The sequence below is a fragment of the Ochotona princeps genome, chromosome 9, assembly GCF_030435755.1.
Source record: "Ochotona princeps isolate mOchPri1 chromosome 9, mOchPri1.hap1, whole genome shotgun sequence".
NCBI lineage: Eukaryota > Metazoa > Chordata > Mammalia > Lagomorpha > Ochotonidae > Ochotona > Ochotona princeps.
Window position 1 is genome coordinate 74,537,853 of NC_080840.1, and position 15,375 is coordinate 74,553,227.

At 43.9% G+C, this 15,375-nt stretch overlaps 1 protein-coding gene across 1 annotated transcript in view; it reads left to right on the plus strand.

Moving 5' to 3' along the window:
- RUNX1T1 (RUNX1 partner transcriptional co-repressor 1) overlaps positions 1-12,892 on the plus strand; it is a 139,292-nt gene extending 126,400 nt beyond the window's left edge. The window contains 1 exon segment of the mRNA XM_058668803.1: positions 8,866-12,892. Within this exon segment, the coding sequence (XP_058524786.1) occupies positions 8,866-9,141 (276 nt within the window). The 3' untranslated portion in view covers positions 9,142-12,892.
- The last annotated feature ends 2,483 nt before the right edge of the window (positions 12,893-15,375 follow it).

Consider the following 15,375-nt stretch of genomic DNA (forward strand, 5'->3'; position numbering starts at 1 on the left):
GATATTTGTGTTATAGTAGACAGAGCACTGGACTGGAAATGATCTTGAATTGCTTCACTCACTGAGTTCTGACTCTCTGCCATGCAGACCTGCGGTAATGCTTATGTCTACATCGCAAGATGATCTGAGAGGAGCAGATGGGATGAGCGAAAGTATTTTATTTATTTTAAAGGTGATTTATTTATTTTTATTGGAAAGGCAGAGTTTACAGAGTGAAGGAGAAACAGAAAACCTTCCATACGCTGGTTCACTCCCCAAGTAATCACAGTGGTCAGAGCTGAGCTGATCCGAAACCAGGAGCCAGTAGCTTCTTCTGGGTCTCCCACATGGGTGCAGGGTCCCTAGGCTTTGGGCCATTCTGGACTGCCTTCCCAGGTCAGAAGCAGGGAGCTGGATGGGAAGTAGAGTAGCCAGGACACATACTGGCACCATATGAGATCCCAGCACTCGCAAGGTGCCGTGAGATCCCACTAAGCCACCACGCTGGGCCCTAGGGAAAATACAAGAACAATTCATCTTACATATAAGCCGTGTGCCACATAAGAGGATAAGGGAAAAAGAAAGAAGAAAAACCAGTTAAGAAATAATCATAACCGAAGAAGCTACGAAGGAATACTTGAGACTGCAGAAGAAAGAGCTTATGAAAGTAAGGTCTGGGAGCTGTGGCAGTGAGTGATTTCAAGGACAATGAAATGACAGAATCAGAGGGCCAGTGTTACCCATGACTAAAGGGAGCTGCACCACAGCTAGGTTTAGGGCTTTAGGGCATGCGGACTTCAGGGAGCATCCAGTAGTGGAAAAAAGCAAGAAGATAGCTTTAGAAAAACAGTTGAGAGCCACTGTCCTAGCAGCTGATGGTTCAGACAGTGGGTTCTGGGAAGGAAGATTAAAAACAAAGGAAAGAAAACATTTTAAAAGATTTATTTAATCTTACTATTTCTCTATTTGAAAGGCAGAGTTCAGAGGGAGAGAGAGAGATAGCTTACATATGCTGATTCACTCCCCAAATAATTGCAATTGCCAGAGCAAAGAGACAGTCTGAAGTCAGGAACCAGGAGATCCTTCCAGGTCTCTCATGTGGATGCAGGTGCCCAAGAAATTGGGCAGTACTCTGCTGCTTTCCCAGGCCATTAGCAGGAAACTGAGCTGAAAGTGGAGCAGCCAGGGTTTGGATTGGCGCCCATATGGGTTGCTGGTGTACAGGCAAAAGCTTAGCCTACTACACCAGGGAATTGGCCCCCAAAACTGTATTTTTATGCCACTCCACACACACACAATAAACAGAGATTTTTTTTGTTTGTTTTTTTGGTGTGTGTGTGTGTGAAGCGGTGAGCAGGTCTTCAGTTGCCATGAAGTATGAGGGAGGTAGATTGCTATTCTTTCCACTGGTTGTCAGTGCCAATGGGTAAAGGTATTCGTTTTGGACAGAGGCATGAGCTCCCTAATTTAAAAGGTTATGAGATGCTGCATTGGTGCAAGAATTCTGTCTACTCCATTTTTTCTTAGAATCAGTGCCAAAACATGGAGGAGATGGTACTAATTCCTACTAAACATCAGGCACTGTGCTTCACAATAGCACAATCCTGGGATTCCTCAGTTACTATTTCTGCCTTACAGGCATGGTTACTCTGAAAGGCTAATTCCCCGGTAATTCTGAAGTCAGTAAGTGATACAGTTGGCAATGGAACTCCGATCATCTTGTGTCTACAGCCAGTACCATTTCCTCTACATGACGTGATACTTGTCTTTGCTGTCTTCCACTTCCTGATTCAACCTGTCTTCATTTTTAGGAGTTAAGTGCCCCACCCCTCGAAACAGGATCAAAGAAAAGGCCTGAAATTGAGGAAGTGTGGCATTTTGGGAAGAGTATTTGACTTACAGCCCCAGTACCTGGGCAAATTGATCTTGTGTGTGTCGTTTCATATCTTTGTTACTTTGGGCAAATATTTTATTGTGAAAGTTATTTATTTGGGAGGAGGGAGTTCTGAGACCCCCTGAAATGGAAAAAGTATATGAAAGTGAGTTTAAATTCTCCAGGGCAATGCAAGAATAGGTGTTGCGTTCTTACTGTGGATTAAAGTCAGAATATCGTGTTCTGTAGAGCACTTTACATTGGAGGAACTTTCATCATAATTCTTAGATCTATTGAGAATTTTGTTCAAGGATTTCTGGAAAATTTTAGGTGTGTAAGACCTGGAAAAAGTTAAGGTAATTGAGGAGAAAATATTTTGGTTCTTGGTAGAAGAATCTTCAACAGTGGGAACTGAAAAGGAATATATTTTGCCAGTAGGATAGAACGGATGGAAAGACTGCTTTTTTTTTCCTTAGGGACAGGTAGAACATCTCATGGACCAGTGTGCCCCAGCGTCTTTGCTACACACCTGTGGCATTTCAAAACTCTCATAGCCTATGTTCAGTGTAGTTAGCCAAGGGGAGGTTTGTTTTCCAGCCTCGAAGTCTTCATCTGAGTCACTGCCTAACTTTTGTCAGTTGGCTTATTTTCATTTCTTAGATAAGGAGGAAAATACTTTTTATGCAAAGTGAGAAATAATATTTTCATAAATCAGAAAAGACGATAACGTGTTATGAACTTTGACAAGGAAGTTTGCTGTGAAAGGGTGTTTGTGAGCTTTCTATAGCCTTGTGGTCATCTGGGTCATCAGTGTCACTTCGGAGGGACCTGAAGAGAAGTTCGGCTGTTTTAAAAAGAAGAAAAAACCTAGCAAGAATTACTAGCCTGAAAAAAATGTTCAATTAGATGAAGCCATTGGCTGCTTTTATTCCCGTCCTTAGGGATATACTCCTGGATGTTAAATACATTTTACATCATTCACCTTACATGGCAAAAGCTTTGAAGGATCCAAGTACGAGTTCTCACAAAATCCCTGCCCCTTCCACCAACCCTGAAATTGTGGCTGTTCAGCAACTGCATGACACTGGTCAGGGGCGACCCTTGGCAAGTGTGAGTTAGTCAACAGGAAGGTCATGAATGCCATCCAAGAGAAATATGTTAATAGAAACGATTTTGTTGTAGCTTTCTAATGAGGATTTTTTAAACAGGAAAGCACACTTTGGAATGTCTTCTTTAATACTAAGTTCCTACATGTTCATTGCAGCATGGTGTCAAGAGCAATAAAAATAAGTAGATTTTTTTTGTTGTTGTTGTTTTACCTGATGGCTTAAATTGTTCTTTGTTTTACCTTCCTACAACCAAAGGTTGTTTCTGTCCTAGTGGTGGATGGTAAATGAGTAGGAATGGAACTGGAGGTAAAACTGGCCCAAGTCCTTCAATCCTGGAGCAGAACCAGGCAATGCGAGGCAAGAAGGCTCCGTTCCCAGCAGCTCCGCGAGCCAAAACATCTGTTTCTGTGTTGGCCACAGCTACACTTTTTTATTTGTAAAATTGTTCCCATCTTTGAAAACACTTTAAAAAAATAAAGGAGTCCCCATTCTGTCTCCTCTTACCACTCCCCAACACATGCATTTGTAATTACCTGGTTTAGTCTGTGTGTTTAATCAGTTTAAATGGAGAATGCAGCATACATCTGATTTCAATCTGAAGGAGCCCTTGCGTACTGGGCAGTTACCACCCTCATGTCTGCCAAAATGTGTCTCTGCCAAAAGCGGATAGGACTCACGCTTGGGTATTTCCTAAAGAAGCCACTTGACTCAGATTAGATGTTTAATTTCCTGAAAATATTGTTTTGGATTTGGGTCTCTGTTCTCTAATTGGGATTTTCTGATGTAATTTAGGAATCTTGCTTATTTGCTGAGTGTGTTCCAGGCCCAGCTGGCAGTTTTCAAAAAGCCTGAACCTCAGGGAGGTGAGCTGCACTCAGAGTGTCATAACTTCACCGCTTGGAGGGCTGCGCCAGGCGTGCGGGTACTCAGGTCTCTGTGAAGCAGTGATGGACGCAGTGCAGTTGCATTCATTTGAAAGAGAAGCATTTCCCATCAATGTAATGATGCCTCTGGCTAAAGAATCACGTCTTCTGAGCTATTCCTTTAGTGTGATTTCAGTCTAGTAACAGCAAAGTTGCTTTGCTCCAGGACTGATGACTCATCGTCATTTCATTCATATGATCTATCATATTGCTGAATGTCCTCTCTTACTCCCCTGAAACACTTACCCATGACCGTATTTGGAGATCTTGAGTTGTGTTTTTTCTTCTTGTTGTTGGGCTGTAATTTCTGAATGATAAAGACGTGAGAGCAGAGATCTGGACTCTTCTAAACGTTTTACCCCACAGTGTGTAGCTTTGCGCCTTGGAAAGCCTGGTTGTGCCTGTTAGTGAACTTGAGGATGACTTTTAAAACTTCTTTTTTGTTTTGTTTTGTTTTTTTTTGTTTGTTTGTTTGTTTGTTTTTAAAGATTTATTCATTTTATTACAAAGTCAGATATACAGAGGAGGAGAGACAGAGAGGAAGATCTTCCGTCTGATGATTCACTCCGCAAGTGAGCCGCAACGGCCAGTGCTGCGCCGATCCGAAGCCAGGAACCAGGAACCTCTTCCAGGTCTCCCACACGGGTGCAGGGTCCCAAAGCTTTGGGCCGTCCTCGACTGCTTTCCCAGGCCACAAGCAGGGAGCTGGATGGGAAGTGGAGCTGCCGGGATTAGAACCGGCGCCCATATGGGATCCCGGGGCTTTCAAGGCGAGGACTTTAGCCGCTAGGCCATGCCGCCGGGCCCAACTTTTAAACTTCTTTTGCACATCTTGCCTGTCATAAGAACTTTCAGATCTGGATGCTAGACTGTCATTTACATGAGTATTTTCACAGTGGGAGCCCACATTGAGCTGTAGAGCCAGCATGCTGAAACAAAGTTATGTAGAAAAAATGGTGGGAGACTTGCCCTACTTACCAGGATTCTGAAAACGTGTTTTTGTTTTTTAATTTTTTGGCATAATCACACACTTTCAACCAGTTGGGGTTCTCAGATTGTTGTCAGAAGTTTGTTTCCCAAGAAAATAGTAAAATATCAATGAGGATAAAGAATATAAAGATGGATGGTGTGAAATTGGGGTACCTTGATGTAGCATTTCACAACAGAGGCAGTCCGTAAGAGTGCCCCTCTGTCTCTGGGAAGTCTGTACTTTGGATTCAGGACATGCTCACCTTGAAGTCTGAATCACACAGTCAACTTCATTACCACTTTTCTCGCATATTGTAAACTACCTGAAACTGGACTTGCTGGGGTCTGTGTTTCATTTTGCTCACAGGTGGGTCCCAGTTTCCTCTTTCATGACTCCCCAGAGTTGCAAAGGAGTTCCCTCACTCCATGCACTAGAAAGCGACCTGTATATGCACCTGGGTTAATGTGTTTCTCATTTTTCAGAGCCAACAGGCACAGTTTCATCCCTTCATCACACAAGTAATTATTGAACAGCTACTTTGTATCAGGCACTCCTTTGGATTCTGCCATATAATAAACTGCAGATCCCATCCTCCAGGAAGTCAAGGGAAAGAACAATGGTTTAAGCCTGTACTAGCCTTCAATTGTAAGATACACTGAACAGCTACTGTGCAAAAAGCTAAAGTCATAAAGAGTTTGAAAGACCCTGCTTTAACGCTGTCTGGCCCATGATGGAACACAAAATAGAAACATTTATCTACTCCACTGTATTTCTTTCAGCCTGATTATGGAAGAGTGTTCCAAGGGTATTACACAAAGAATGTCTATAGCCCTGAGATGTTATTGGTCTCATTGCTCTAGTGTTGACAAAATCTTTCCAAGGTCTGTTGGTTGACAAAGCATACCTCTATGTGTTCACAGACCCAGGAACATTCTGCAGAGCTTGTCCAGAATTGTCCAACCTGTTCTGCTTTCCATCCTTTCATGAGGCAGTTGACATCTCCTGCTGGTCTAGATGAGCTGGCTGTTATGTCCCCTGTGTGCATGTGAACATTTAGTCCATTATGTAGGCATCAGCATCTGAGGAGGCCCAATACTGATACATGCACTCCAAGGTTGGACTACACATCCTGTGACCTTTTCCCCTTGTGACCGGGGTCTGAGTCTAGCGTTCTAATTGGGAAGTGCCCCTTCCTTGGGCACATCACATACTTGGGTGACCTCAGACTTGACTTTTATGAGCACGAGTGCAAGGTCAGGTGCAGTCTGTCACCTGCACCAGCCAACATACATACCGTTGAATACAGCTTGGTCAGTTCTGCTTCGGTCTCATATCTTGCGTGAAACAACTGATGCTGTGGCCCAACCCAGCCAGCCCACCACAGAGCCAGTCCTCATGCGTACTAGTGCTGCAGCCTAGTTGGGGTGATCCCCAATAACTCCCCCATCCCAGACCCGCCACAGCCTTAGAGGTTTTGCACATGGCAGCCTCTGCTGCAGCCAAGACTGGCCCAATCCTCACCCCATCTGGCTTTCATACACACCTGTGGATGCTGCAGCTTAGCTCAGCCCGACCTGCCCCCAGTCCTAGCCCTCACGTCTGCCAACATATGCTGCTGCGTTGTCCAGCCAGGCCCACCCATAGCCTGGTTCTCATACTTATGAGTAGTAGGTACAGCCTAGCAGAGGAGTGCCCACAGTTCACCTGCCAGGGATACTGTGGTCCAGGCTAACATGAGTCACACCTGGTCCTGGCCTTGCCTGCTTGTGCTATGACCTACGGCAGGTGTCTCATACCCATTTTGTCTCTCATGCATACCAATGGGTGCAGTAGCCTCGCCCAGCTTAGCCTGCCTCTCTGCTGGCCCACTCCCAATCTCAGCTCTTCTGCTCACCAGTGAAAGCAGCATCTCAGCAAAGGAGTCCCCAAAGTTTCCCTCCCGGGCCCTCTCTCAGTGCTGGGTGTTGTGTGTGGCAGCTGGTGCTGCAGCCCAGTCTGAGATGGCTTGCCTCAGTCTTGGCATTCACCAGCAGGTTTCACAGCTTGGCTTAGTGTGGCCCACCCCTAACCCAAGCTCTCATCATCAGGTGCAGCAGTCTAGTCCAGTCTGGCCCAGCTCTATCCCTCATGTGAACTGGAGCCTTTTATGGTCCACCTCAACCTGGGCTGTACTACATTCTGGCACTAATTTGTGCTGATGTGTGCTGTGGACTGACTCTGACTGGGCTAACCCCAGACCCAGCTCACATATTTTTAATGGATGCTGCAGTCTAGCATGGTTTAGCTTGCTCCCAGCCCTGGTTCTCATGCTCACCAGCAGGAGCTGTACCTAGCAGGGGAGTTCCCCGAATTCCCCTACCAAGCACATCCACAGACCTAGATGTCCCATGTGCTGGCAGATGCTCCTGCTCAGATTCACATGGCTATCCCCCAGTCCTCACACTGACCAATGGGTGATGTGGCCTAGTCCAGTGGGTGCCATGGCTTAGCCTGGCCTGCCACACACGCATTCTGGCTTCTGCAAGTGCCGGCAGGTGCTGGAGCCCAGCCCAGTCTGACCTGCTTCCAGATCCAAAGCATATATATTCTGTTGGGTGCTACAGCCTTACCCCATCCCTCTACCCTGAGTCCTGGCTCTCATACTCACAAGTACCAGTGGAAGCTATAGTCCAGCAGGGGTTTTCCCCAAGTTCCCCTGCCAGGCCCATTTCCAGTCCCTTGGCTTGTGTATGTGCCGGTGGATGTGTTTTGACACAGCCTGGCATGACCCACTCAAGTTTCAGCTCTTTCTGGTGGGTATTGTAACCCAGCCCAGTTGACACAGAGGCAGCTTAACCCTGTCCTGGCTTTTGTGCATGTCAACAGGTGCTAAGGCCTGGCCTGCTCCCAGCCCCAACTCCTGTACTCTCCAGTGGGAGCTGGGGCCTAGTAGAAGAGCACCCCAAATTCCCTCACTAGGTCTGCTCCCAGCTCCCAGCTCCCTGTTCCCTCCACCCAGCTCCCAGCCTCGGATCCCACACATGACAGTGGAGGCAACAGCTTTACTTGACATAGTTTGCCCTCAGTCCTGTCCCTTGCATGTGCCAGCAGGTGTTGCAGCCTGCCCCATCCAACCTTTTCCCAGTCCCAGTCGGCATGTCAGGTGGGTTCCTGTGAGGTGAGTTTGTGGTTTAGCCTGCCTCAGCCAGTCACTGCCCCAGACCTTCATGTAAACTGAAAGGTGCTGCGATTCCCCAGAGTCAAGGCCACAATTACCCTACAGAATCTACTCCCAGATCGGTTCTTTAGAACTCTGGCCCAGCCTGACATGACCCAAACTCTGCTCTGACATTGTTGGGTGGGTACTGAGGCCTAGTCCTTCCAACCACCCCCCACACACCATCCCCGCTTATCTTGAAAGAAAGGAAGAAAAGAGAGAGAGAGAGAGAGAGAGAGAGAGAGAGAGAGAGAGAGGAAGGAAGGAAGGAAAGAAGGAAGGAAGGAAAAGCAACTGTGCTAGAATACTGGTGTAGTGACAAATTCAACATGAGCCAGACCCAGAATGCCTGCCGGATATTGGCTGGTTTTCTCTCGGCGGTGTAACACTTGGTAGGTACAAAGCAACCTGGGCAATTTCCTGCAGGTGAGGGAATCTGGTAGTTTCTTAATGCCATACTCTTCGAGTCATGTAATTGTTTCTGATCAGTATGCTTTTGGACCAAAAATTGACTGCTATAGCTCTTAATTAGTATAGAATAACAAAAAAAATGAAGATAAGCATATCTGAAAATGAAGGATTCTACGGTAAATGCCGAGTGTTCAATGCCCCAACAGTTGGCAAATAAACGTTTGGACATTAGTTGCATAAATTGCATTATCCGTATGTTTAAGAACTCTTATACATACATCTGGGTTTTTTATTCAGACTGTACAGTTCTTGAGAATAAGGGAACAGGGAAGTTTCATATGCTTGCTAGACTTTTGTCTTGACAGCGTACTAACTGGGACTCTCCCATCTGCTACCTCCTTTAGAGTTGCTGGAATTGCGGCCGTAAAGCAAGCGAAACCTGCAGCGGTTGTAACACAGCCCGATACTGTGGCTCCTTTTGCCAGCACAAAGACTGGGAGAAGCACCACCACATCTGTGGACAGACCCTGCAGGCCCAGCAGCAGGGAGACACGCCCGCCGTCAGCTCCTCTGTCACACCTAGCAGCGGAGCTGGGAGCCCGATGGACACACCACCAGCAGCCACCCCGCGGTCGACCACCCCGGGGACCCCTTCCACCATAGAGACAACCCCTCGCTAGACGCGGTCTTAGAACTGTCAGAGGAAGAAATCAACACAACCAACATGAAACCAGTTCTTCATCCTCAGATGCTCAAAATTGTTCTTTTGTTTGTTTGTTTGTTTATAAATGAACTATCCTATTTCAGTACTTCCGCAAGAGAGAACCTAACTGTATGTTAAGGTGGTAGTTGAACACAGAGGGCCAGTAACGGGTCGTAATGACTTATTGTGGATAACAAAGATATCTTTTCTTTAGAGAACTGAAAAGAGAGCAGAGAATATAACATGAAATGTTAGATTTGACCTCCTCCCTGTTATTTTCAAGTAGCTGGGATTTTAAACTAGATGACCTCATTAACCGATGCTTTACCAAACAGCAAACCAAGAGATTGCTAATTGCTGTTGAAAGCAAAAATGCTAATATTAAAAGTCACAATGTTCTTTATATACAATAATGGGAAAAAAAAAGCGGAAACCCCTCAAGGGCACGAGCATTGGATACAGCAGTAGACATTTTAACAAGAAGATGAATGGCGTCCGTGGGTTGCTCACTGAACTTTGAAGACCCGCTACAAAACGCGCAGATGTGCAGCAGATTGGAAGGAGACACAGATGTTCGTTTTTTTCCCCCCCGTTTCTGAAAAGAAATCGTAATATCCAGGTCAACAGAATGAAAAATGAAAGATGATTTGCAGTGGGATGTATGAATACAGCAGCAAGAAAATAATGCCGTAAATACAAAAGGCTCCTTTTTATACATACACATGCACTCACACACACACTCACACACACACACACACAGACACACACACAGACACACACACATAAGAGACTCAGCCTGCAGTTAATTAGCATTCTGGCAGCTTTGACATCAAGCAGCTGCCCCAAATAACCCTTCAACATTTCTTCACTTTTGCAAGGTTCCACAGAGTAAGACATTGGGTCTATTCCAGCTCATTCATTTTATATTGAAAAATAATTTATATATATAAAAAAAATGGTGGCTCCAGCTCCAGCCCCTTCCCCAAATTTTTCAACCCCACCCTCTTTGGAATTTTAATTAAAATAAACTAGTAGTTCCCTTCGTGTTAAAACACTTTTGTCCTGTGAGGTTTCCCAATGGTGTTTTTCTTGTAAATGTGTTGGACAAATGTGAAGATGCATTGTAGTTTAACCATATGCCCACATTTAGTCTCTTTATTCCTAGTTGGTGAGGAAGCTGTATCTTTCTATGCTGCTTTTATATCTGTATGTATTAGTGATATTTCTCTAGTAGTTTAAAAAAGGAAAAAAAAAAAGACTTTTTGGTTGTCCTCAAGAAAAGAAAAAAAAAGCTATCTTTTGGAGCTGCTATTTCACTCTCTTATGGGATTTTTTTTCCTGCAAACCAGCATGCTTCACGGAATGCTAACATTGGTGTTTTTGTAAGAGGGCTGTACATAAATGTATTTTGCACTGTCACAATGACTCCCTAGGCATGCCTCTTTTTTTTTTTTTTTTGAGCAAACTTTTTAAATATGCTAGAGCCATTTCACCAATTTTAGCTGTAGCATAGTGTAGTAGTGGATTTTTTCTCTCTTTTTGTTTTCCTTTTTTTTTTCTTTTAATCATTATTAGGGACTTTTAAAAAAAATAACAAGATATCCTACTTTTTAAAAAAAAAAAAGGACAGTGCATGCATATTGCTGTAAGGTCGTTTAAGTATTTCTAATTTTACAAAAAAAAAAAATCAAAAAAATCATTAGAGCTCCAAATGCTGAGGTGTACACTGACAGCTTTACCACTGCTGAAAAGCCAGATCATCGAGTATTCTTACAGAAAGGGAAGTCAGCCAAAGACTGATCTGATGGACCAAAATCAGAATTTGTGAAAATGACCGGTACTGCTTTCCAAACGATCGGCAGGTTGAACATGCTCAGCAAGGTGTAGTGTATGAATCCATTAACCCTTCGTTGTCCAGGGTCCAGACCAGAACTACTCGTTAGTTTGGAAACCCGTAGCCCAGGATGTGGTTGTGTGCTTTAGACAAGTCAGCAGTGCTGCAGGCTGTGTAGACAACCAAAGTAATACGAGGCTGGGAAGACACTTCTCCACACACATATACACCAGGCATTTCCTTCAAAGGCAGAAATGATCCATTAGCTCTGGGGGTGGGGGTGGGGCGGGGGATGTTGATGTAGCCCTGGGATACAGTTGTAAGTGGCTTTTAAGTACCTGCGTAGAGGCAATCCTCACTGGATTGGCTCTCCACCTCTTCAGTCTCAGAAGTTTTAGCGCACTTCTCCCCGCATTTTTACATAGAAGTCGGTCTGAATTTCATTTGTAAGGTGTTCATTTTTTTAATGGTTTTTGGTTTGGAAAGTTCTGATGAGCAAATAAATACATCTATCTGCATGTTGGAAGTCCATCTGCCAGCACACCTGCTTCAAATGAAATGAAAGCACGTGAACCAGGCTCTGGATGGGTTCTGTTTTACCTTGGTGCTCCCAGAATCCTTTGACCTCACTCTGCTTTCTAGTTTGCTTGTGACACTGGACAGTCCTTTCTTCCAGAGCTATTATATGTTCTAGGCTACGAAGGGTTAAATCATCCCAAAAATGAGGTATGTCATACCCACACGTCTTTATCTCTAGAAGCTGTGATGTACGCGAAACAGCACTGTTATTCTTAGCACTCGTGTATAAAATAAGGTTAGTACAGTACGTCTCATTACTTTTTAATTCAGGGCACCCTGAGTGAAAACAAATACAAAAAAATCCCTAACTCTGAGCTCTATCTCTGACTCCTCTTCCTCCTTCCCCACTTCCTCCTCCTCCTCTTCCTCTCCTCCTGTTTTGCTACATTCTCCTCAGTGGCAAAAAGTTTCACTCTACCTCTGACAGCATGTATATTGCACCAGTAGCTAACAAAAACTGGTCTAGTCAAACCAAATGGGCACAGAAGAACCAGGATACCAAAAGTTAAGCTCATACAGCTGCAAACCATATCACTTCTTGGGAACAATGCAGACCTCATAAACCTAAAGAAGAGAAAGAAAAGAAAAACTTTTGTTACTTTCCTTTTTTGCTTGTCACTTATATACAGGCTATGTGAGAATATAATTTGTAGGTATAACACATTTAAAACAAAGTTATCTTCATTGGATAGAATTGAATGGTGGTCGCTGATAGGAAAAGGGCGTCCTCTCTTAATCTCTGTCTCTTTTCTCTTTCTCTTTTTCTCTGTCATGAGACTATGTGTGACAGGGCTACCTGTCTTTTTACATTTTTTTCCCAAACTTTTTTTTTAATGTGTAGGTGCATGTCTTGGGGATTAAAAAAAAAAAATCAAGGCTGGTTTACTTATGCAAAGCATGCCTACGTCTGGAATACTTAGGGAAAGAAAGCGACTCCATGTTGTCCGAATTCCTCAAGGGACAGGAAAAAAAAATTGGAGACTGTTGAAATGCAGATTTGAAGTATTTTTCTTTTAACTATTCTTTTGGGTTCTGCGACATTATTGTGAAAAATTAAAGTTGTTGTGCAATACTTAATTCAGACGTGTACCACAAGTGAATGGTAGACTAACACTGGGGGGTGGGGTTAGCATCATGCTTCTGTCAGCATACTCGAGCTTTTAAGTCTACTATGTCTGAACTGTGGTTTCTTGTTTATCCTTTTTTCCTTAGTTGGACTGTAATGTATGGTCTGTCAACCTGTGAATCTTTAAAGTATGATTCAGGTATTGTTGTATTCTTTACTGTGTAATAAAAAAAAAAAAGTTTAAAAAAATCTGTCTTTTCACTCTCCCTTCTCAGTGAGGGCCCTGGTTGCCCACCCTGTGTCTCTAGCGCAGGCAGTCTCTCCCTCAGGTTGCTGAGACCCATTTGTAAAACTTAAGCAGCTGTAGAACATGGCCTCTGTCATGTGAGATGGTTTCTCCACGAGTGGTGGACAGGGAGTGATGTCGGGGCCAGGTCAAACCCAGGCATGGAGAGGGCCACCTGCCACCTGCCAAGGCTCTGAGCACAGTGAGCGGTGCCCTTTACACATCTGCATGGCAAGTCACTAAAGTAGACTTCCTTTCCCATCTGTCTTGTCGCTGTCCTTCTTTAGTTGCCCGGCATAGTCACTCTTGTTTATGACACTGGTAATATGTACTGAGGCTGTCTCCATCATAGCTGGAAGGCCCGAATTTCCCCTGATGCAACTTTTTTTTTTTCCTTTTCATGCTCTAATTATAAAGTTGGTTAGAGTTTGAGGACCCATCTCTTTTGGCTCTATGAACTCTTAATTTTTATCTGTAATGTTGGGGCATAGTTTTTTTTTTCCTAAGTAACATATAGTCTCTGTATTGTAGGAGAAATTCTTATTGGCCCTGAATGTTCCCATTTTGGGACTGCCAAAAACAAAAGTTACAAAGAATTAAAAATTCAAAGAACTTATGGGTAAACATTTGCGCACACACACACACACACAGGAGAGATTTTAAGGTAAATAATGGACAACTTTTACATGTCGCAATTTTGGCACAGACATGTAATTTTGTGGATTTTCCCCCCCACAGCATACAGACCACCTGAATCCAAGTTGCCTATCCTGTAATGTGTTCATGTGTCTTTTTTTTTTTTTTCTCCTCGAAGAGGATCAAGCCAGAAACCATCAGGCATGAAGAACAGAAACGGGACATACTGATGCAGCTCTCTCACAAGAAGCTCTTAAAACCATCTTTGTAACATTTGGAAACAAGAGGATATGCTGGACAAATAGAAAACGCTTCCCATTTATATGAACAATACAAACAAAATCGAGAGACTTCTAGGTGGAGGACAACATTTTTTTTTTTGTAAAAGTGTTAATAATGTATTTGATAATATTATAAAATAATGTGTCTGCCATGGAAGAACGTTGAACTGTTTCCCCTCAAAGGGTGGGAAGAAAGCGCAAAGACGTGCTGTCCTCTGGAGGTGTCTGTGTCCTTGTTCGAAGGGGAATAAATTTATGTTGGCTTAAGCTGTCCTGGGTCAGTCTGTTCTCGGTCACACTGGAGTACCTGAGTGTGACACACACAGCAAGTGCGTTTTCCTCCTTCTTCCTCTCCACTCGTGTAGTAGGAATAGAATTTAAAAAAAAATGACTTCCTTCTCCTTTTGGAATTTTTGGGTTCAGGAAACCTTTGCAGGAACCACTTCAAGAGTATACCTTGGGGAGTCTATGAGAACTTAAGACCAAGAGGAGGCGATTCACTAACTTACTGTTGTGAAAGTAACATTGGAATTGTGAGAAAACTTGGATATGCCTGTTCCTGTGTTGGAGCACTGGACAATGATAAGGAAGAGACAAGTCCCATGAGGGAGTAGGAGGCAGTGTGAAAACAGAGCTGCCAGGACTCAGTGACAGAACCTTCATAAATCAAGGGCAACAGGAGCCCTTTTCAGTGCCTAATATGGGGTTAAACATCCAGTTAGCACTCAATAAATGTTCATTGTAATGACAATTGTGAGTCTGCAGCTGCAATAATGTGATGCCAGTTTTCCCAGAAAAGAACAAATTGGAACACAAAAAGCAATGGGAATTCTTTAACCTTGGGCTGGGTCAGTGGGTTGGAAGAGGAAGATTAAATCATATGTGGCTTGATCAAATGACAGCATTTCCACTCTTTACAAATATTGGAGGCTTTAATGTCAAAGTGATGAGGGGTCTGATCAGTTCCCTGTGTGAGGATTGGCAGAATCCTGAATGATATGAAATGAGTCATATAAAATCTGGAGGAAGAGTATGTCAGGTTGATAAAGACAAGCTGGAGGGCTTGAGGAGCTGTGGACGGTAACACAGGGTTCCTAGGCCTCTGAAACATTGGTTTTCTTCTGAGCAAGATGCAGTCACGTGTATTGCCCACTGACGGTAACTGGTTTTAGTTCTGGTTTATTTGCTTATGAATCATCAGAGATCTAAAGCTATCCGACTGAAGGTTTGGGGCAGCAATGGGCAGCAGCGAGCAGGCACTGTGAAGCTTTCCCGATCAGATTGGTTGATAACATTCTGGAGGGCTTTCAGGAGGGTGAACATGAGCATGATGTTGAGAAGATGCTGAGATAAAGACCGTGTGAAGGAGAAAACATTTCTGGCAGGTTACTCCATGAAAACAGGTACAGCTCCCATAACCAGTGTGACCCATGTAGGAAGAAGCACACCCCAGAATTTTGTTGAAAGACAGGAAATAAGGTACTATTTTATCCCCAGAAGGAAGTTTTGCAACAATTCTCTTGTCAACA